This window comes from Corylus avellana, chromosome 3 (assembly GCF_965113065.1).
Source record: "Corylus avellana chromosome 3, dhCorAvel1.hap1.2, whole genome shotgun sequence".
Classification (NCBI taxonomy): domain Eukaryota; kingdom Viridiplantae; phylum Streptophyta; class Magnoliopsida; order Fagales; family Betulaceae; genus Corylus; species Corylus avellana.
This window is the reverse complement of record NC_142492.1, coordinates 9,965,219-9,986,407: the sequence shown is the minus strand read 5'-3', so window position 1 is coordinate 9,986,407 and position 21,189 is coordinate 9,965,219. Positions and strand designations below refer to the sequence as shown.

At 36.4% G+C, this 21,189-nt stretch overlaps 2 protein-coding genes across 2 annotated transcripts; both read left to right on the top strand.

Moving 5' to 3' along the window:
• The first annotated feature begins 830 nt into the window (after positions 1–830).
• SAY1 (Ubiquitin-like superfamily protein) lies at positions 831–6,225 on the top strand. The gene is made up of 11 exons (XM_059587096.2): positions 831–1,064; positions 1,971–2,044; positions 2,170–2,728; positions 2,811–2,894; positions 2,969–3,081; positions 3,248–3,458; positions 3,579–3,779; positions 3,871–4,035; positions 5,103–5,246; positions 5,327–5,383; positions 5,892–6,225. The coding sequence occupies exons 1-11, from the start codon at positions 981–983 to the stop codon at positions 5,997–5,999; spliced, it is 1,800 nt and encodes a 599-aa protein (XP_059443079.1). The 5' UTR covers positions 831–980; the 3' UTR covers positions 6,000–6,225.
• Positions 6,226–8,082: 1,857 nt separating this feature from the next.
• LOC132174862 (GRAS family transcription factor) lies at positions 8,083–11,459 on the top strand. Its single transcript, XM_059586583.2, has one exon. It carries the CDS (start codon positions 9,050–9,052, stop codon positions 11,069–11,071), a length of 2,022 nt encoding a protein of 673 aa, XP_059442566.2. The 5' UTR covers positions 8,083–9,049; the 3' UTR covers positions 11,072–11,459.
• Positions 11,460–21,189: the final 9,730 nt, after the last annotated feature.

The following is a 21,189-nucleotide window of genomic DNA, read 5'->3' as shown; positions in this document are numbered from 1 at the left end:
TGAATTGTGTTTCTGCAAGGTCGTTTTGGAAGGTAACGCCTTATAAGTAGTGCAGGCACTAAGAAATGATAACAGAAGCTGAAGTTGATATGAACACCTAATCGAGGAAGCTCAAGGGGTGCTAAATTACTTGCATAAATGGAAGATTACTTATGTTAGACTAACATCTAAGTGGTATAACCTACGCCTAGCGAAGGAAGCGCTATCCTTAGTGTGAAACATGGTCTTATACATGAAGCTCCCTATTGTATTTCTAATATTATCGTTGTAGAACGGTATGCTTAAACTGATTTTCTAATAATAGATTCGCTCGACATCTTTCAAAAAAAAAAAAAAAAAATTCTGAAAAACTACTTGAACCCGTTTGAGGGTTTATAAAATTTGAGTAATATTAAAAACCATGCTTTTATTTTGTTATTATTTCATTATGCTAGCGTGACATTATCGATCATTCATTATTATTAATTTTAAATAAAAACTGATCCATGGCTGATTGACACGATTAGACTAGCATTACTCATAAAGTCTTTCTTGGTTCCTAAGAAATGATTACCATTTTATTTTATCACTTTCTCAAGAAAATTAAAAAGAAAGAAAAAAAAAAAGCATAATAAAACATTACTTGGAAAAGGGGAAAAAGAATAACATTTATTTATGCCCATCCGATGAAACACATAAAATATAGCAAGAGATCCATTTAGTAACCTCCTAGAGGCGTAGAAGATTGGAGAAGGTACAAGTACAACAAGCCACGCTCACGGCTCACGCTCACGCTCACGCTCACGCTTCCACCTCACCGTATCAAGCAGAGTTCTTAAAGAGCATTTTGCTAAATCATTTTACTCCCAAACTATATATAAAAAAAGCCCCTCTTTATATTGTTCCACACAAATATCTCTCTTCTTCCCCTCCCAGAAACCAAAGAAAAAAGAAAAAGAAATAAGAAACTGTGAAAATCTGAGTCCCCTAAAATTTCTTCAATGGCGAGGCCTAATCAGGAAGCTATCGAGACCTTTATGAACATCACCGGCGCGTCGGAGCCGGTCGCCGTGCAAGAACTCGAGGTGATTTTTCTTTCTGAACAGTAATTGTCGATCAAATTTTGGGATTGATTTGTCAGATTGAGCTTTCTTTTTGTAAATTAATGCCAAATTTTGCGGGTTTGAATGTGGGGAAATCGGAAATGTTGAGTTTGGTATTTGATTAGGGCTCAGTGTCTGGTAATCCGGTGCTGTTTGTTGCTCGATGATGTTTGAGTTGGTTTTTAGATGATTTTTTTTTTTTTTTTTTTTTGTGAGTCTTTATGGTTTGTTGGATTAAAGTTTCAGATTGTTGGGGGTGGTATTCTACTCTTATTGATGATAATTGACTTGAGGTAACTCGGTCAATTTAGCGTGTGGAAGGTGCAGAATTTTTTTTTGATAAATTTCTTGTCTTTGACTGACCTAGATGTCCTTGATGAATTTCCTTCCAATAGTGATTTATGCATTTAAGTGCTATCAAGATAATGGGGATCGAACATATCGCATTGTCGAAGATGAATGAATTGTTGGATTTTGTATGAGTTTTGAATTTGCCCACAATTACTTCAAGGATTAAATTGACAGGGAATAGCAATCAAGGCACTGCATTTAGAAGTATTTAGTGTACGATACTCGATTGATCATGGAGCATAAGTGGGCATCTCCTCTAGCTATCCTTTATGCAGCAACTTAATTAGTTTATACCGCGCTTGAATTAGTATCAAAGTGAGAAAGAAAACTTAGTTCCACTACCTGTAATGAGATTGTATCCAGTAATGAGCTTGTAACAAGAGTAGTTTATATCTACTTGATTTCTGGATCCTATAAGCAGGTTTCTTTGCTATTTTCATTGAACCAATTGCTTGACATACTTTTATGTATTTAGCTCTGAAGTTGAGTTCTTTGTTTTTATACCTCCACTTCATCTGTCATCTTGCTTGCAATCAGGCGCATGGCGGCAATCTCAATGAAGCTGTGAATGCACATTTTAGTGAAGGAGATAGAAGAAACACATCAGCAAAGTATGCGATTTTATCTTGTCATATTTATCCTTTTAAAGTATCTTACTCTGATTCTTCAATGATTACACTCTGCATTATGTGACGTAATTTAGCATTGATGTCTTAATTCATTCTTTCACGTTCAGCATGCATGAGACGTCTGTAGCTGTTCCACAAGATGATTTAATGGATATTGATCAAGTTGAACCACGGGGACCTCCTTCATCACTTCTATCTGCAGCTGGAATTATGAATCCATTTTCTATTCTTGATCCAAACTTCCGTAGAAGTTTTTTGGATGGTAGTTCTAATCTTACTAACCGTGATCCCTTTGTGACACATCCAAGAGAAGTTAGGGAGATTCCCATAGAGGTAAAGGATGGCAATCAGCCATCTGGTCATTCTGGACATGCTCCTGCTATTGAGGATGTCACTGGAACTGTGGATGCACGTGGTCCAGATATTCATGGGACTGTTTTAATTGATGATGAAGATGATGAGGATATTTCAGCTGCCTCAACTGCACAGGCTAGACTGCGGGATGGAGGACATGATCATATTTTGGGTGATGGTTCTCATGGCCGAAATGTTGGACCCAATGCTCCTGAATTTGAGAGTTTGCCAGACTATAGCAATGACATAGAAGAAGAAATGGTTCGAGCTGCCATTGAGGCTTCAAGAAGGGAGGTCGAGGCTGCACAAAATGTATGTGACTCAAACCTTTAGCGCCTGTGAGCATGTCCTCTGTGTCTCTGTTGGTACTAAATGCATGCATATCTTGATGCAGGACTTAGCTGACCCAGAGCCTCTGCCAAGGCAATCTCACTTGGAAGATCCTGAACTTGCACATGCAGTTTCATTGTCCCTGAAGGTCTGTTCTGTGACGTTGTGTGTGTTTGAATTTAAAATGAAATCTTGGTCCTGTTTAACATAGAATAAATTCAGACAGCAGAGCAAGAGAAAGCATTGCGTGCGCAAGGGGAAAGTGCTGGGGCATCAAAGGTAGGAGTTGAGCCAGCCGAGGTGGAGCTACAAGAATTAGCTGCATCAAATGGGAGGTATATGTCCTTTCCTGCGTAGTAGTTTTTCACACATTATATGGTTTCTTGCTATGACTCAGTGTCGCTTTTGTTTTTTTACCAGCCACATGTGCTTCTTTATTCCTAATATGTGATTTCTACTGTTGGGGGGAGGAAATATAATAAGGGTATTTGATAATTCTAGGTTGGAGCCGGGAAGCTCATCCATCCAAGAGGAAGCTGAAGATGTGGAGGAGCAGCCTCTTGTCAGGCATAGGTCCCGACGTATGTCTTCTGGATCTCTGGACTCTGCCAAAGGTGTTGAAGTTGTTGAGGCTAGTAGCCCACCATCAAGTCCTGGACGGCATAATATTGGTAATCATCCACAGCACAGTGAAAATGCCTTCCCTGATGAGGTATCTTACTTATGTAACATTAGTTCTCATTAGAATTTTGAGTTGCAGTTGATCAATTTTAGTTACTAAAATGTTCTACATCAACTATTTTTTCACCTTTTCTTTTATCCCTAATTCAAGTGGGGAGGGATTTCTTCTGAGGAGCATGATGAAGCAGTCATGCTGGAGGCTGCTATGTTTGGTGGAATTCCTGAAGGAACTGGATATCGTTTTGCATATGCACCTCATCAGTTCATGCAACCTGAGGGCCATTATCCCCAGCGAATGCCTCGCCCGCCATCACCCTCCCTGGCTGCTCAACGCATGATACGGGAACAACAGGTGTTACTTTGGGCTTCAGAAATAAAGGTTTGATGTTTTGGGCCACTAAAAATGGTGCGATTTAACTTTATGATTTGTCTGATGCTTGCAGGATGATGAATATCTTGCGTCTTTGCAAGCTGACAGAGAAAAAGAATTGAAGGCCATTGAGGAGGCTGAAGCTCAGCGTTTACAAGTGGAAGCAGCTAGAGAAGCTGCTCGTGAAGAAGAGAGACGAAGAGAGGAAGAATCTCGTAGAAAATTGGAGGAAGAGCAGGTACTGTTAATTGATCTATGTTTGGTTAGAGTTGTGCCATACGACATGGTTATGTTAGCTCCCTCCCCCCAAATTTTCCCCACTCCCCCATTTCTTGGTAAAAATAGATGTATCTGGTGGTCTAAGTTAGGTAGAGACAGAGTACATTCATTTCTTCTGAATACTGGAATGAGCAGTATCCTGTATATTTGGCGAACTAACCTGGAAACATGGCCATTTACGTCTTTTCACAATCTTTAACTACTTTCTTTCATGTTTTTGCAAATGAAAAATGTTTTTCATGATATCTGAGTAATTGCTCTTTTTAAGTTTTTAATTTTTTTTATGGGTAAGCTAGGACTTAAATAATAATTATACTTAGGAACCCCATGGGGTTGGCTCGAGCGGTAAGGGCCTTGGTCTTGGTGGCTTTCCATCAGCTCTAAGGTTCGAATCCCCTTGGGTGCAAACAATTCCTTAAGGCTAGTTCGCTGGCGAAGTTGGAGTATTACTCGATCTGTGTAAAGGAGGAGGCGCTTTACACAGGTCTGAGGTTACCCGACGGGGGTGGGTACACGAAGTCGCTTTGTGTTGGAGGGGTTTCTCGTCATAAAAAAAAAAAAAAAAAATAAAATAATAATAATAATTATTATTATTATTATTCTTCGGTGTGGAATCATAGTGAAATTAATTCCATTTGTATAAGGGAGCACCCGGAAGCAAAAACTCTTGATGAGTTAGGAAGTTCTCTGATTAAGTTATGGTTTGAGAGTTAATCCTTGTTTCTAAATTTTTATGAATTTGATTGCGAGTATGTTAGATATGATGATTTTATTTAATAAACCCTTATTCTTTTTTGATTCCAAATGGTTTAAGGTTTTTCTTCCTAAAATTTTGCTTGCAATTATCTCTTTATAATGGAGTATGTGCATACCCTACTTGTTTTGCATATCAGTACATCCCCCTTAATGTTTTTTTGGCACAAGTTACACCTGAAATGGTTTATGCTGCCTACTGAACTTAGAAGGACTTGGAGTGAATATAGTGTTCCAAGTTGTTTACTGCTGCAGTCTGTATGACTCTTGCAGGAATTGGAGAGACAATTAGCTGCAAAAGAAGCTTCCCTGCCTCAGGAACCAGCATCGGATGATGAAAATGCTGTAACCCTTCTAGTACGGATGCCAGATGGTAGCCGCCATGGGCGCCGGTTTCTCAAGTCGGACAAGCTTCAGGTAAATTTTACGAAGGAATGATTTTTTTTGCTCCTTTATGTTTCTCTTATGCTAAACGTGCACTGTTATTTGCTTTGCAGCATCTTTTTGATTTCATAGATATTGGTAGACGTGTCAAACCTGGCAGTTACCGATTGGTAAGTACACCCAACTCTTTTTCAATTAACCCTATATGCGTCTAGTAACTGTGATTTAAAAAATGTTAGACTAACTCTTTTTTAGTTAGTTTACAACTTGTTGACATGTGTCGGAATGTAATTGAAGGATGCTAAATTTTTCAGTTGCTGATGTAGCTTCAATTAGGGCTGACAATTTTTGACCGGACCTGCAAACCTGACATGAGCCCAACACGAAATTAGTAGATTATGAATGAAGAGTTTTGACTTATTTAATTAAATGAGTCGGGTTAGGGTTGACCTATATAGTCTTATATTCATACCTTGATACGAGTCGAATTTGACACTAGAAAACAAATTAGAATTACCACTCCTAGCTTCAATCACATGCTGACAAATGTTAACAAATTGTAAAAAGGTTGTTGGCATAATATTCCTATTATTTATACAAAGATGTAAGGTTAATTTATTGTAGTGCCAAAAAATCTGTGCTACTTATTTATGCATGCTGACGTGATTGAGGGTACAGGTGAGGCCATACCCAAGGCGTGCTTTCAGTGATGGGGAGAGTGGTTTGACGCTGAACGAACTTGGGCTGACGAGCAAACAAGAAGCTTTGTTTTTGGAGTCGATTTAGTGAACATACTCCGATACTCTAGAAAATTAGTCACTTGAATGTTCTACTCTATTAAAATATGGGGTTTCACTTCGGTTTGTGGAGTTTGGGGAGATACGTGAAGTTCAAGGAGATGATCACAATTATTCCTGACCTTGCTGGGCAGAAGAACAATCATTTATCAGTATATTTGTTTTCTCATTAATTGTTCATGGGTAATGTGGTGACTGATCATGTTAACTTGTTAGTGAGCTTTAGATGTCACAAGTAAATAAGGATAGAATGGGAGTTCATGGTTGGATTAAATTATAATGAAGAAACACATGCGTTAGCTAAAATGAGGGAAGAAAAAGGAAAGAAAAACTTATGGAGAAAAATATTTTTGATTAGAAAAATGTCAGCCTACAACTTTTTATGATGTCAGTAAATTGTAAAAAAGTTGTAGGTGTAATATTACTCTTTTTGATAATCTATGTGTGGTGTAATACTAGTAGTATGACTTTTTTCTTTTTCTTGTCTCTCGAATTGATGTGGCTTTATAAAGTACCATTAGATTTAGAATTGATTACTATTGAATTTTAATAAGCTATATATCATCTTTAGGGAGACAAAAGAGAGACAAGAATCATATTTCTAGCATTACTCTTTATGAGGGAGGTGCTGAGATAAAGTTCCTTGAGTTCTTATCCTCCTTAGTTTCAAGCTCATGAGAGCTGCGTGCAAGCTTTGGGGCAGCTCACTAATCTATTGATAAGTGGGTTTAATTTGGACTTTTTCATATCTACTACTCAAATTACTAGAAAGCATAAAATTATTGGCTTTCTCTATCTCTTTTAATAGCCCAATTTTCTTATTAGTGAGGGTATTTATTTATTTATAAAAAAAAAAAAAAAGAAGGCTTATTAGTGAGGGTTGTCTAGAATTGTTGGCCAATTGTAACCCATAACACGAGACGACACTTTTGGATGCGTATTGATGGGATTACTGCTTATAAAAGGTTGCTTAGGATTGTTGCATGGAAAAAGTTTTCTTCTAAATTGTGTTGGAATAAATTTTAGACCATATGAATTGTACATGCATTTCAAAAAGGAATAACGGATTATGTATTTTTAAAAATACATGTTAAAAAGAAAATATGAATTTAATAGACTACATTAAAAAGAATTGATTGTATCCTTGGTTGCATATGGTCTGTCTCTAAACTTCTACATTCTACAATCTTCCACAAGCTTGGAGTTTAGCCGTTCGTGGTAGACTTTCTTGTGCTCTCTCTGAGTCTGCCAACACATCATGGCAATTCTTCAAGCCCATGTGGGCCCGATCTCATTGGATTACCACTCATTCTATCCTTGCATGCTTATGCTCCTCTAAATTGGATTCTTTGCTTACTTCGTCAAATAACGTTCTACCTACTCTATAGGACCTAGGCTTATCTAGGAAGATCCCACTAGAAAGGTTTAGAGAATTCAAATCACTTTCTTTTTTTTTCTTCTCTTCATATTGAAATCACTTATAGATTACACATTTGGATATGTCATTTCAAGCATAATTTTTATTTATTATTATTATGATTCTACAAATTGGGTTAAGATTACTAATATAAATTAAGTGTGAAAGCAAGATTACTTATATAAGAAGAAAAAAAAAAGGGTACGATCATGCATAATTATGTATATGGCGTTGTAGCAAAGTACAAAACTCAATTAAAACAACAGTGAAAAAAGACCCACACCGGCCACCTACCTAATTTGTCGAAGCTCACTTTATAAAAGCTTGGTTAGATCTTTAATGGCGGTTTGTTGTCCACCACGTGTCACTTTACCTTGCTTAGTCTGCGGGAGAAAAAATGATACAAATACAAAAGCAATAATATGATGATGTAAACCCAACGGTCAAATGAACGGACACCCGGGGGGGACAAGCACGTGAGGCCTGCGTGACTGACACCGGACACCCCGAACCCCAACATTTACCCCAAAAGCGAGAATAAAAATTCATCAAATCAATACTCTCCGTACACCAGCCCCCCTCTTCCTTCCCCACAACGGTCATATTTCACCGACAACCTCCAACGGTCATATAGACTATTACTCTTCCACCGCCCGATTCTCCATCCAACGGCCAGATAACGAAGTTTCCTCCCTCAACCCCTTTTTTTCACGCAGCCATACATTTTTTCCTCAATGCGACCGGTAAATCAAATCATTCGTAGAACCCAGAAAAAAAAAAAGAAGCAATGATAGCGACGGCTGCCATAGGGGTAGAAGAAGTAATAGTATAGCTGTAGAGTAAGCGTAAGTAGAAGAAACCACCCACAGTATATAAAAGCAAGAGTCTCTTATGGTTTATGGTTTTTTTGGGTAGGAAATTTTGAGAAGTAATTTGTTTGTTCATAAAATATGTTCATGCATGTTTGAGGGGTTCTCGGAGCTGGGCCTTCTGGGTTTTTCTTCTGATTCAGCTTCAGCTATGGTGGACTTCATGGATTTTCCAAATGCTGATCTGGGTTTGAAAATTTCTCAGGATCTCATCTACCAAGCTCAGCTACTATGTTTCTGCATTTCCATTCATGGTGTAAGTTCCAGTGATCAGAAAAACCAGTCTTTTTCTCCAATGAGTTCTCTCTGAACATTACGGAATCCGATGATCGTTTTCTGGTAGGTCTTTAAATTAGTTTTCGATTCTTTCATTCTTTTGGGGTGGGCTTTGGCATATTCTGTTATTTATTTCATACCACATATATACATCATATAGGAACACTCAAAAATTTGTGAAAGCTTTTGTTTGTTTTTCATCGGATTCCTATATTGTTTTTATTCTTGTGGTTTCTCAAAAATTCACACACTCACATATAGTCTGTCCTCTCCGGATTTCTCTGTTCTGTTCAAACATTACATTCAGAGTTTCATATAGATCCATATAATTTTCATACGGAAAAACCATACATTTCATCATACTTCAAAAACATTTATAGAAACAAAGAGAGATTAGGGGGGAGAGTGAACAAACATATAGGGTGAGTGAATTGAAGGTTAATCAAACAAAGAAAGAAAATAGGAAGGTCATAGAGGATGTTGGCTGGGTGTTCTAGTTCTACATTGCTGTCACCGAGACATAGATTGAGGAGTGAAGCACCTGCACAGTTGCAAGCCTGCCATTTTCAGCTGCCTTCAATGAGCACACAGAGACTGGACTTGCCATGTAGCTTCCCACGCAAGGACACCTCACGCTCGCAGCCAATTAGGCCGGTGGGCCTTTCGGTGGAGAAGGCTATTGAATCGAAGACCAACAGTTGTTCTCTCAAGCAGAACATCCGACTTCCGCCTTTGGCGACAACCGCTCAAACAACGAGTGCTCAGACTGCATTTATTGAAGCGAAGAGAGAGATCAAAGATGAGTTTTGGGAGAAAGGAAAGAGCTTGAAGAGGTTAGCGGAACAGGGCTCGGTAGATGAGTCATGCTTTAGCAGAGCCAAGAGGAAAAAGGGCGGCAGTGACAATGGGAAATCCGATGACATTCTCCGATGCGGTGGTGGTGATGGTTTGAGTTTAGGCCAACTGGGTGCTGGGAATTTTTGGTTTCATCATCCTCAAGTTCCTTTCTCTCTGACATGTTCAGGGGATGAAGAGAGGATTTGTTATGTGCCTGGTGAAGTGATTTCTCCTCCTTTGCCGCTGTCAAACAATCCGTGGGTGGACTCTGTTGTGACCGAGATCACAGACCTCGGCGAGAAGGACGGTGAGACAAGCCACAAGCTGGTGAAGGAAGCCTCAGGGTCGAGTGCTTCATCAGAGAGCCAAAGCTTGGAACTTAGGCTAATTGAGAATGTCTCTGAGCAAGAAGTGGGAAATGGTTCTGGGAATCCTTATTCACATGAAGGTACTGAAGAGGAGGCTGGGGAGGAAGACAACAACCAAGGGGAGAATCAGGGGTTTGAGCTTGTCAGCTTACTTGCAGCATGTGTTGACGCAATTGGATTGAGGAATATCCCAGCAATCAACCATTTTATAGCTAAGTTGGGTGAGCTAGCTTCGCCAAAAGGAGGGAGCCCTATTAGCCGTTTAGCTGCTTATTATGCAGAAGCTCTGGCTATACGAGTCACAAGGCTTTGGCCTCATATTTTTCATATTAACACCCCTCGGGAGCTTGATCGGGTAGATGATGACTCTGGTACTGCATTGAGGCTTTTGAACCAGGTGAGCCCAATTCCAAAGTTTCTTCATTTTACATCAAATGAGATATTGCTGAGAGCTTTTGAAGGGAAGGACAGGGTTCACATTATAGATTTTGACATTAAGCAAGGGCTTCAATGGCCTAGCTTGTTCCAGAGTTTAGCATCTAGGACTGATCCTCCAAGCCATGTTAGAATCACGGGTATTGGTGAGTCTAAGCAAGAACTCAATGAAACAGGAGATAGGCTTGCTGGATTTGCTGAGGCATTGAACCTGCCTTTCGAGTTTCATCCTGTAGTGGACAGGTTGGAAGATGTGAGGCTGTGGATGCTTCATGTCAAGGAGCAAGAGAGTGTGGCTGTGAATTGTATTTTCCAAATGCATAAGACGCTTTATGATGGGAATGGAGGAGCTCTAAGAGACTTTTTGGGACTCATCCGAAGCACAAACCCGAAAATTGTCCTTATGGCAGAGCAGGAGGCTGAACACAATGACCCCAGATTGGAAACAAGAGTATCAAATTCATTGAAACACTACTCTGCCATATTTGACTCCATTGATTCTACCCTTCCCTCGGACAGCTCGGTGAGGCTAACGATGGAGGAGATGTTTGCACGCGAAATTAGGAACATTGTTGCTTGTGAAGGAAGGGACAGGTTGGAGAGGCATGAGAGTTTTGAGAAGTGGAGGAAGTTGATGGAGCAAGGCGGGTTCCGATGCATGGGAATTGAGGAGAGGGAAATGCTTCAGAGCCAATTGCTGTTGAAGATGTACTCTTGTGACAACTTTAGTGTTAAGAAGCAAGGGCAAGATGGAGCTGCACTTTCTTTAAGTTGGCGAGATCAGCCTCTCTACACAGTCTCAGCATGGGCGCCGGTTGATGTTGCAGGCAGTTCATCCTCTTATTCTCACCCAAGTTGATTGCTTCTGGTTTTCTTTTCTCCATGCATTTTCCATTATTGCAATACAGAAACTCAGAAAGGGATACAAAATTCTTTTTAGGTAGGAAAGCTATGGTCATTCTTTCATTCTTTTATTGCAGATAAGATTGTCAGTCAATAGTGTCAGAATTATTTTGTATGGATACAGTAGAGTCGATACTGATTTCAGTGGGTTACAGGCCAGATTTCCTAGATTTCAGACACTAGTATTTGGAGTCATTTTGTGTTTATTCTTTAATTCTTTATATGTATGCTGAAATTCTTTGTTAGTCAGTTTTCATTCTATTGTCTATGTTGGGGGTTCATCATAAACCATGTAGTTGGAAATTCGATTGTTATATATGAAATGATTTCTTTGATTTGTGATATTTTCATGCTTAGTGTATAATCACATATTCATTACAATGCGGGTGGTTCTGAGCAATACTCAAAAGTCACAACTAAACTGGTCTTTGCAAGTTATTCATTACAATGCGGGTGGTTTTGAGCAAAACTCAGAAGTCACAACTAAACTGGCCTTTGCAAGTTATTATAACCATTATGGGTGCTGCCGGAATTATCAACACAATCTTACTTATAATAAGTTCAGTGGTTCATTTTTTTTAAGAGGGTGTCAACTCTAATCCAGCTCATTTAATTAAACGGGTCAAAACTTTCAACCCTAACCCACTAATTTCGTGTCGGATTTGCTAGTGATGTCAAAAATTGCAAAATTCTATTTCTTTCAGCAGTATATCAATATCATTGCATGAGTGAATTTGTGTTTCAGATTATGAATATCAACCAGCCCATGAGGTGATGCAAATAGGCAATCTCATTGAAACCAGAAACTATGTTTTGAGCACGGGAAACAGAATAAACCAACTTTATAAAGATACAGTCAAATGGTAACTTTGTGACATAGACTACAGGTTTTTATTAGCAGAGCAAGTGATGAGGAGTAAAGGTTGTTCTTTCTGCAAGGTTACACCAAATTTCTCGCTCATGTCTTGCTCTTCAGGATCATTTCCATGATTTAGTGTTTTTCAAATTTTGACATAACATGTGAACACAACACCACGAAATTAATAGATTAGGATTGATGGGTCTAACCCATTTAATTAAATGGATCGAGATAAGGTTAACGTATATAGTTTTATACCCATGTCTCAACACAACCTAAATCCAACACGCAAACATGAATTACCGCTCTACGACCAATTGCCCAAACGTTCACTAAAAGTTCGAGAATCCTTTGGAATAGTGTAGCTTATCACTTTATTGAGATAGGAGTGACTACTAGTGCAAAAGGGTGCAGGATTGGGATTTCTTGAACACGTGCATGTAGGTAGTTTAGTTGAGGTAGTTGGAATTAGTTTACCACTTCTTATTTGATTTGTCTCGCAAGTTCTTCTTGAACTTTCTTCATGGATTCTAGATTCTTTATGATCAGTTCTGTCATTGCCCATTTAATTGCTGGACTGCTAGTGTCTGCACCAGCAGACAAGAGCTCCTGCCAAAACACTTATAAAACGTTATCTCAACAACATGGATGCTTGTAAATTGCTCTGTGTTACGGGTCTCCGTAACGAGAGATGAATAATCAATAAGAACAATAGATTTGTGGTAGGATAATTCGAGAAATCCTGGGTAGTTCGAGGAACCCTAAACCTTCTAAAACAACTATTAAAGTTGAATATTAAACTTCTCATATCTTTTATTGATCACTCTTAGGTTTATATAGATTACTACATGGCAGAAATAGAAATACACATAAATATAAAATATAATTCTAATGGGAGACAAATCCATATTTCCTACTAGAGATATTACTTTATGAGCAAGTCTCCTTATTTTCCTAATAAGGCTAATAAATCTATTATTCTCCTAAGAGACAATAGTCACTTCCCTTAGCTAAAAGAGTTATACTTTATGAGCAAAAACCCTAATTCTAATGGACTAAATCATCTTACCACCGGGTCATAGACCCGTAACACTTTGCCAATGTGAATAAAGTGGTACAGCTAGTTGAGTAACCCAGCCGACATTCAAGAAAGATAAGAAATACATTGTCAAGTTACCTGATATTGATTATTGTTGATATCAAAAACCAAAGGCAAGAAGACAAATTCAAATTCTCATGGTTTGATTAGCACACTAATCAGCCAAGAAATCGAGGGGCTATTAGAGGACCATATACATACCAACGAGCTTCTAAGGCCCAACTACTAAGAAAGCCTAATAAGAACTAAATGAAGTAGATGCCAGCCTAGTGGAAGGCCCAAGCTGAGCACCAAGGCTATCACAATGCCATAAGCACTCCCAAATATACCCATCCCCTAAAAGCCAGAAACTCTCTTACACGTTATTTGTCTAGCTTTACTCTCTAGAAGCTAGGGTTTTACTGGTTTAGGGCCTTAGGCATCATAGTGTCTTCGGTCTCTAGATTGACGGCCTTCTGACGAACCATTCATTATTTTACAAGTAGAGCTCTTTACTGAAAGGTGGCCTGAGGCCACGGTTGGGTGTTAACATCAACAATTATATGGAGTCCGTAAACTATGTGCAAAGTAGCTTGCACGGTAATAGACAATGGCCAAATCAAAGACTCACACCCATATTACCACGATTTTATGAAGAAAAATGTGGGGGGCATTACATCTTTTACTATAAATCATTTACAAATGATTTATAGTATTTTCGCTTTTATGTCACATCTAAACACTACCCCTTATTTGCGGCTAATATCCCTCTCAAAACCTTACTTAAAAGTTGCACAAACCTTGGTATCCAATTGCCTTCTTTCGCATCAACTTCATGTAGTTGTCATCTTCAAGCGTGGAGGGAGGTGGCCGGGAAAATATCTAACAAAGATTTTTTGCTCAGAAAAAAAAAAAAAGATTTTTCTTTTTCATTTTGGAGGTTTTTGTTAGTTTCCAAACATGATGATGATCTTCGATTTTTAAGATGAAAAAATCTCGTCTTTATAAATTGTTTAATCAAAATAAGACATTCTATCATTTTCAAACCCTAAAAATGACAATCAATAGGAGAGGTTCTTCTCATATCTCTTTCAAATTTTGTTCTCTTCTCATCAATTATCAAAAGGAAAGTAATGCACATAACCTTATTGGTAGTACCATTGGTAGTACCTTTGACATCATTCGTACGGATTTTCAAAAGTACAGCTTTAAACAAAATTGGAGAAAATATCTCGTTTGTGAGTGTGTTTGAAAAGAATGACGAACGGCAAGCAATGTGACGTGTTTTTAAAAACGTATAATTTTAATGGGTGAATCACGATTTTAAATGCGAAATTGCGATTTTACTCAACACTTAAAAACTTTTACACCAAATGAACCTTATAAGTTCAATGAAAGGAAAGACTATCTCATGAATTTCGACCAAGGACAATATTCTCATTATGTGGTTTTTCGTGCCAAAATTTCTTTCAATTTGGGTTGGAGGTTGACAAATGTCTTTAGAACATAGCATTCTTACTTGCATTTTAATAAATAATGCAATTTTTATATGCATTTTCTAAGGACATGCATATATCAGTTTAATAGAACTGAATTTAAAAATTTTCTTTTAATTCAGTTTGAAAGACATAATCGATAATAATGAGAATAAAAATACTGAGGTTTACTAATTGAGGGAGATTGGATTTTCGTATGTGAGCAAATAACTTGATTAACAATCTAATCTGTAATCAACACTAAGAATATGTTTGAGATTACGTTTGAGAAATAGAGTTTTTAAGTCAAAAAGAGCTTTTGGGCAAAAACTTAATTTTTAAGCTTTTGGGCAAAAGCTTAATTTTTAAGCTTTTGGGCAAAAGCTTAATTTTTAAGCTTTTGCCAAAAATGCGTTTTAGCCATTTTTAGGTTTTTTGGACTCTTAAAAACGCTTTTAATTTTTTTATGAAACAAGTACTTTTTTCTTCAAATGGACTTTTTGAGTGTTAAAAGCACTTTTAAGCCTCTGAAATGCAATCTAAAAAAAAACCCTAAGTATATTTCATCACTTCAAAAATGAAGAGTAGTGGACTGATTCTTTTCATTGCTTTCACGTCTTGTTTTATTTATTTATTTATTTTATTTTTTTGTAGTTTTTTCATCAACTTTATGCAAAGATATGACCACCAACCAAATTTGACTGGAGAAAATTTTACTAACCTAATCTATTAATAGATTAATATATGTTCAAAATTTATACTCTATTAAAAATATATATACAAATTACATAAATTTTTAATTATTAATTTAGTAAATTAGATTGAAGATTTAATTGCTTTGCTGGTCTTGCATCAGTCAATAGGAATTAATTTATTTTATTTTTGCCTTTGAACTTGAAACACATGTAAAAGCAATCTCAGCCTTTATCATATACATATCTTACATATCATTCTCTTATTTTTATCATTTTTTTAAAAACCAATCATTAAATTTTTGAGAGCCATAGGATTTATCTGAAAAAAAAAAAAAAAAAAAAAAAAAATTGTACGAAAAATGTACAGCAAAATGCTTTTATAGCATTTTCCTTTATCACATCATTTGAGCCAAAATCAAAGGATGTCAAGTGTTGACGTGATGTGTAACTTGAATTTTTCAAGTCTTTGTGGGTGGGGCATTCTTGATATTGACTAATGGCCAATGGGAATTGGTCCCTCTTCAGCCTCAACCTTTATGCACCATAAAAGAATACTCCTCTTTGATTTGTCCCTACAAAAGAAATTTCAATATTTTTGTGTTTTCTTTTGCTTTTTTATTTTTTTATTTTAGAATAGTATGAACTTGAGTCCAAACTAACTCTTAAAAATCCGCTTATAATTAAAGGTGTCCAAAAGTTTATATACACATAATTAATATTATACTTAATTCATATGAGATACTAATATCGTAACAGATAATAATCTCTTTTGTATGATAGTGAAATTTTGATGTATTGGAGTTTTGGGTTCTTAGCAATTTTATTTCTTCACTATTTTTGTATTTCATCTTTGATAGTAAATTTCTTTGTTATCATGTATGCTTGTGGATGTACCTCACATCGAGGGAATCATGTAAATTTTGGTATTCCTGTGTATGATTGTTTTGTTTTATTCCAATTTTGGTAATACTATGAAATTACATAATTACCCACAATTTCATAGGTTTTAATGAGGGCAAAATTTAAATAGATTGCATCAAAATCTCACGTAAAACGCACATGAGATAATTTCCGTTCAATTAGATGAAAATTAGTAACGGAGAGTCTGAATTGAAGATTTTTGAAATATTAAAGGGGTACATTGCCATTTTTTAAACATTGGGGTTCGAATTGAAAAATTCCTGAAACTTCAAGGGGGAAAATTCTCCTATTTATTAATTATGCATACCACAAAAAGTTTTAAGTTAATTTTAAACTCCAACAAGCTTATTGCAAATGGGTGGTGCAAATAAATATATGATATTTTTTTTATTTTTTTAAATTTTTTTATTTTTTAATTTTTTTAATATCAGAAAGACCAAGAACCACTATGGGTGGGAGCTATGAATTTCATTTTCATCTGCATTGTTTTCCTTACCATTATCGTTGTGAGGTGAGGCTGCCATCATGCTAATGACACTTTGTCTAATACGACACCACTAGATTAAATATGAATAAAACTTATAAAATATAAAAAAGATCAGTGCCTACCTTTTTTCAATTTTTCCCACTTTTATTTATTAAAATAAATACCATCACATAAGAGCCTAACTACTGATAAAGACATATAGAAACCGAATATTAATGTGGTGTTACTCTCATATGACATCAACGCATGTATAATAATTATTAATGAGTTAATAGTTATTGATATTTTAGGATGGACGGACAATGTCACGATCATTAAAGTATAATTTTTAGCATTTCTTGTTCATCAATGCCAAAAGAATGAGGTCATTGGTTCAAATATAATCAAAAAACACAGGCTCTATTTATCTCGACATACGTCAAAAAATATTTTTATTGAAATTTCTCTAAAACTATTTTTTAGCGTTTGGCTCATACAGAAAATGAGCGACAGTATAAAACAATCGACAACTTTCGCTATCTTTCGAGGAGGTTCGAAATTTAAAAATAGAAACTATTTTCCGAAATTAAAGAAACTTTTTTATTACATCTTTTATCGCACCAAACACCACAAAATATGAAAAATTTACATCAAAACAAACCAACCTTATAATGAAAAAAGCTTTTTCTAGAACATCAATGGGATCAATTGATCAACTTCTGTAAACTAAAAATAGCCTTAAACTGAAAATTGTTATTCACTATTCTCGTGGCTCCAGCTGGACAAAATGTCCAAGTCCAAAATGCCACCTGCCCCTAGAATTTGCATATCTATGTCTACGTGGAACCAAATTTTCCAGCCCTTCCCCTAATTTTTCTCTTTTATAAGTTAATGCCTTGTCTTGTCAATCTTACTATGTTTGTTAATTGGTCGTGTCAATGTTAGTGAAACAATAATTGAGAGACCAAGACAAGGTTGGAGTGTTTGACGGATGGAAACATCCTTGAATTATTATTTATCTTAAAATTTTAAAAGAGTTTGAATTTTGTAGTTACACGCAATGAAAAGTGTTAGAACATTAATTTAAATAATTAAGGGTAAAGTTTATTTAACTCTCTTAAATTATTACTCAAATGACAATTTACTCTCAAAACTATCAATTGCGATAATTTACCCTCAAATTATCAAAACAATAATAATGCTAGCAAAATGACAAAATTACCCCTATCAAATTTTTAATAAGACAAAAATACCCTTAAAATTTTTAAGAAAAAAAATTAAAATTTAGTATTTTTATTTTTATTTTTTAATTTTAGTAAGGGTAATTTCGTCATTTTTTTTTAAATTGGGGCTATATTTTCATTATTTTGGTAGTTTAGAGGGTAAATTGTCGCAATTAATAGTTTGTGGGTTAGATTGTCATTGTGGTGGTAATTTGAGAAGATTAAATAGACTTTACCCAATAATTAAATTTATAATTTCTCTTTTAACTTAAATTTTTGGGATAATTTATGAATATTATGAGTACCTTGACCCACCCATAAGTCACTTTGATCTTTTTATCTAAAGCAAAGTTACAAGGAGAGGTTCATCTAATTGTCACAACCTCTTCTAATTACTTCTATTTTATTATTGCTTAAATTATATATATAGCACATACCATATCACGAGCTAAAAGACATTTTTAAAATCTTTATTTATGAGATTTTATGTTGAAATAAGATTTGGTCAAGTCTGGTATGTTGGAAGTATTCATTTTTGTTATATAGAACAAAATGGATAGGTTTAGGTCACATCCAAAATAGGGATGAAGATAGGAATTTAGTCTAGGGGTTGGACTATAATTAAATAGTTTTGGGGCAAGGAGATGCACATTAATAATGTCCATTAGTTCCTTCAAATTTTTGAAGGAACTAATGGACATATTCTTTCTCCAAACTGGGTTAATTAAATTGACATTTGTCATTAGAGTAAATAATTCTCACAAACATAGAAATGCATGTGGAAATCATGTGCTAAAGACATATTTTAATTTAATTGACTGGGCTAGAAAAAATTTCCTTCAAAACACATTTTGAGAAAGAAAAAAAAAATCTCTGTTTGTACGGTGCTTTTTGTTTTTCGTTTGAAAAAATATTATGGCGTAACATAAATATGAAAACAGTTTTGAATATTTTGTGAGCGTTTTAAGGCGTTCAATCTTACAAACGCATAATGATGCCCTAAAGTGGCATCCACATGGACCTAAAATAAACCCTACAATATAAACTAATTTTGTTATCATTTGCTACTAAGCAACACATAATCAACCAATTATTGAACTTAAAACACATTTGGCCCTCTTCTCTTGCTAATTATTATTCCCTTATCCATTTGGAAGATCCCATGCTGACTTTATGGCACGTGTTCTAAGATGGCCATTACCACAACATGTGGTTGCCATGTCATCGTGCTGAGTCAGACCCACGTGGAGGTGGCTGTTCTTTTTGCTGATTATATATACACATATTGATTGGTCCACATTATTATTTTTATTACTCGATCTGAATTAAAAAAGGGAAGACCCCAACCACTTGTTCATATGATATTGAATGGAATAAAAGCTTTATATTTATTTAGATTTTCTTTCCATTCAAAGATAATATATATTTTAGATTTTTCTAAGTAAGAATAGGTGAACCATTTAAGTTACATTGCCTCTATTAATTAATATTGATATAGGCCCTTATAGTGTCAAAGAACATGGCGTGGAGGGGAATAAAATAATAACTCAAGAAAAAAACAATGTTTTGATTATTTTAACCATAAGATTGTTGAAATACTAAATAAATAAAAAATACTTTATTTAGTATTATCTTATTATTATTATTATTTTGCACTCTTTAATTACATAGAGAGCATAGGAGAATGGGGAGTGAGTTACAACTCCATTCTCTCCGCCCCCTTTCTTTTTCTCACTTCCTCCTCCCTTTTCTCACCTCCACTATAGATCGATCAGGGCACGTGTGTCAATAGTCATCAGGGTGCTTTTTAGCGACGCGTGGCTAGCCGGCAGTGGCGCGTGAAACGCATGAGGATATTTTTAGGTTTTGTTATTGTATTTTCGTTGTTTTTAAATAAAAATGTATTATCTCTAGATCTGCTTTTAGTAGCGATCTATGAGATGAAGTTTTATTCCTTTTTTTAGGTTTTGTTTCTACGAATCCTTAAGAATAATGAAATTGATTTTCGGTCGGTCTTTTATTTTCTTATGATTCTTTTTCTGTAAGTAAACCATAAACCGATGATGGAAGAGTTATCAAGTATAAAGAAAAATTATCATTATGGTAAAAGCAGTAAAGGAAATTGTGATTGATAAAACACTAATAGCGGAGATAAAAAAATAAAATAATAAAAATCAAGGAACTGGAGCATTTTGCCCAATTTGATTGTTATATTAATGAAGAGATAATTCGTTAAAAAAAAAAAAAAAAAAAAAAAAAAAAAAAAAAAAACTACTCTTTAATTAATTTTTTATTTTTTGAAAAATAGATTGAACATGTCACATCTGCACCCATCTTTCCATTTCTTCCTTCTTTCTCGTACCTTTATGTCTCAACTAATAACATCTTCATTCCCCATTTTTTAAGGCTTACGGATACTGAGAAGTTCCTTAAAACAACTATATAAACTAAAATTAGAATGATTTTAAAACTTTGTCGGATAATTTTTTTTTTCTTTCTTCTTTTTATTTTATTTTTTTCAGAATAAAAACATTAACAAACAACCAAAAATATAAAACATGCTTAAAATACTTTAACTATTTTTACCTTTGACTCCGTTTACTTCGACGTAAAATGGTTTCCAGAAAATGATTTCCGTATTTTACGGTGTTTACCTCGAAGTAAAATAGTGGTCAACGGAAAATATTTTTCTTTTGACAGAAAATTCTTCTTTAATTTTAGGAAAATTGTTTACGGTTTTAAAAAGTGTAAACCATTTTCCAACTACCAGCATCTCATTCTTAAATTGATGGATCTTGCCAAGACCCGTATAGAACCTCGTCAGGACTTGACTGGGACCCGCCAAGGACCTGATCGGGATTTGACCGGGAATCGCCCGGGACTTGACCGGGACCCGCCCGGGACTTGCCCGGAAACCCGAAGGGACCTACCCGAGACCTAACCGGGACTTGCCCGGGACTTGCCCGGGACCCCGGAGGGACTTACCCGGGACTTGCCCGGGACGTAACCGGGACTTGCCCGGGACCTGACCGGGACATGACCGGGACCCGCCCGGGACTTGACCGGGACCTGCCCGGGAACCACTCGGGACGTAACCGGGACTTGCCCGGGACCTGACCGGGACCTGCCCAAGACTTGCCCGGGACCTGACCGAGACCCTCCCACGACTTGACCGAGACCCGACCGAGACTTGACCGAGACATGCCCGGGACATGACCGGGACCTGCCCGGGACCCACCTGGGACCTGACCGGGACCCTCCCGGGACTTGCCTGAGACTTGACCGGGACCGGCCCAGGACTTGCCCGGAAACCCGAAGGGACCTACCCGAGACCTAACCGGGACTTGCCCGGGACCT

What these genes read in the sequence shown, in the direction of transcription:
- SAY1 (XM_059587096.2), top strand. Translation starts at nt 981, where the DNA reads ATGGCGAGGCCTAATCAGGAAGCTATCGAGACCTTTATGAACATCACC. An exon ending in TCGCCGTGCAAGAACTCGAG is followed by an intron (nt 1,065 to 1,970) that starts GTGATTTTTCTT and finishes GCTTGCAATCAG; the next exon opens with GCGCATGGCGGCAATCTCAA. An exon ending in AGAAGAAACACATCAGCAAA is followed by an intron (nt 2,045 to 2,169) that starts GTATGCGATTTT and finishes TTTCACGTTCAG; the next exon opens with CATGCATGAGACGTCTGTAG.
- LOC132174862 (XM_059586583.2), top strand. Translation starts at nt 9,050, where the DNA reads ATGTTGGCTGGGTGTTCTAGTTCTACATTGCTGTCACCGAGACATAGA.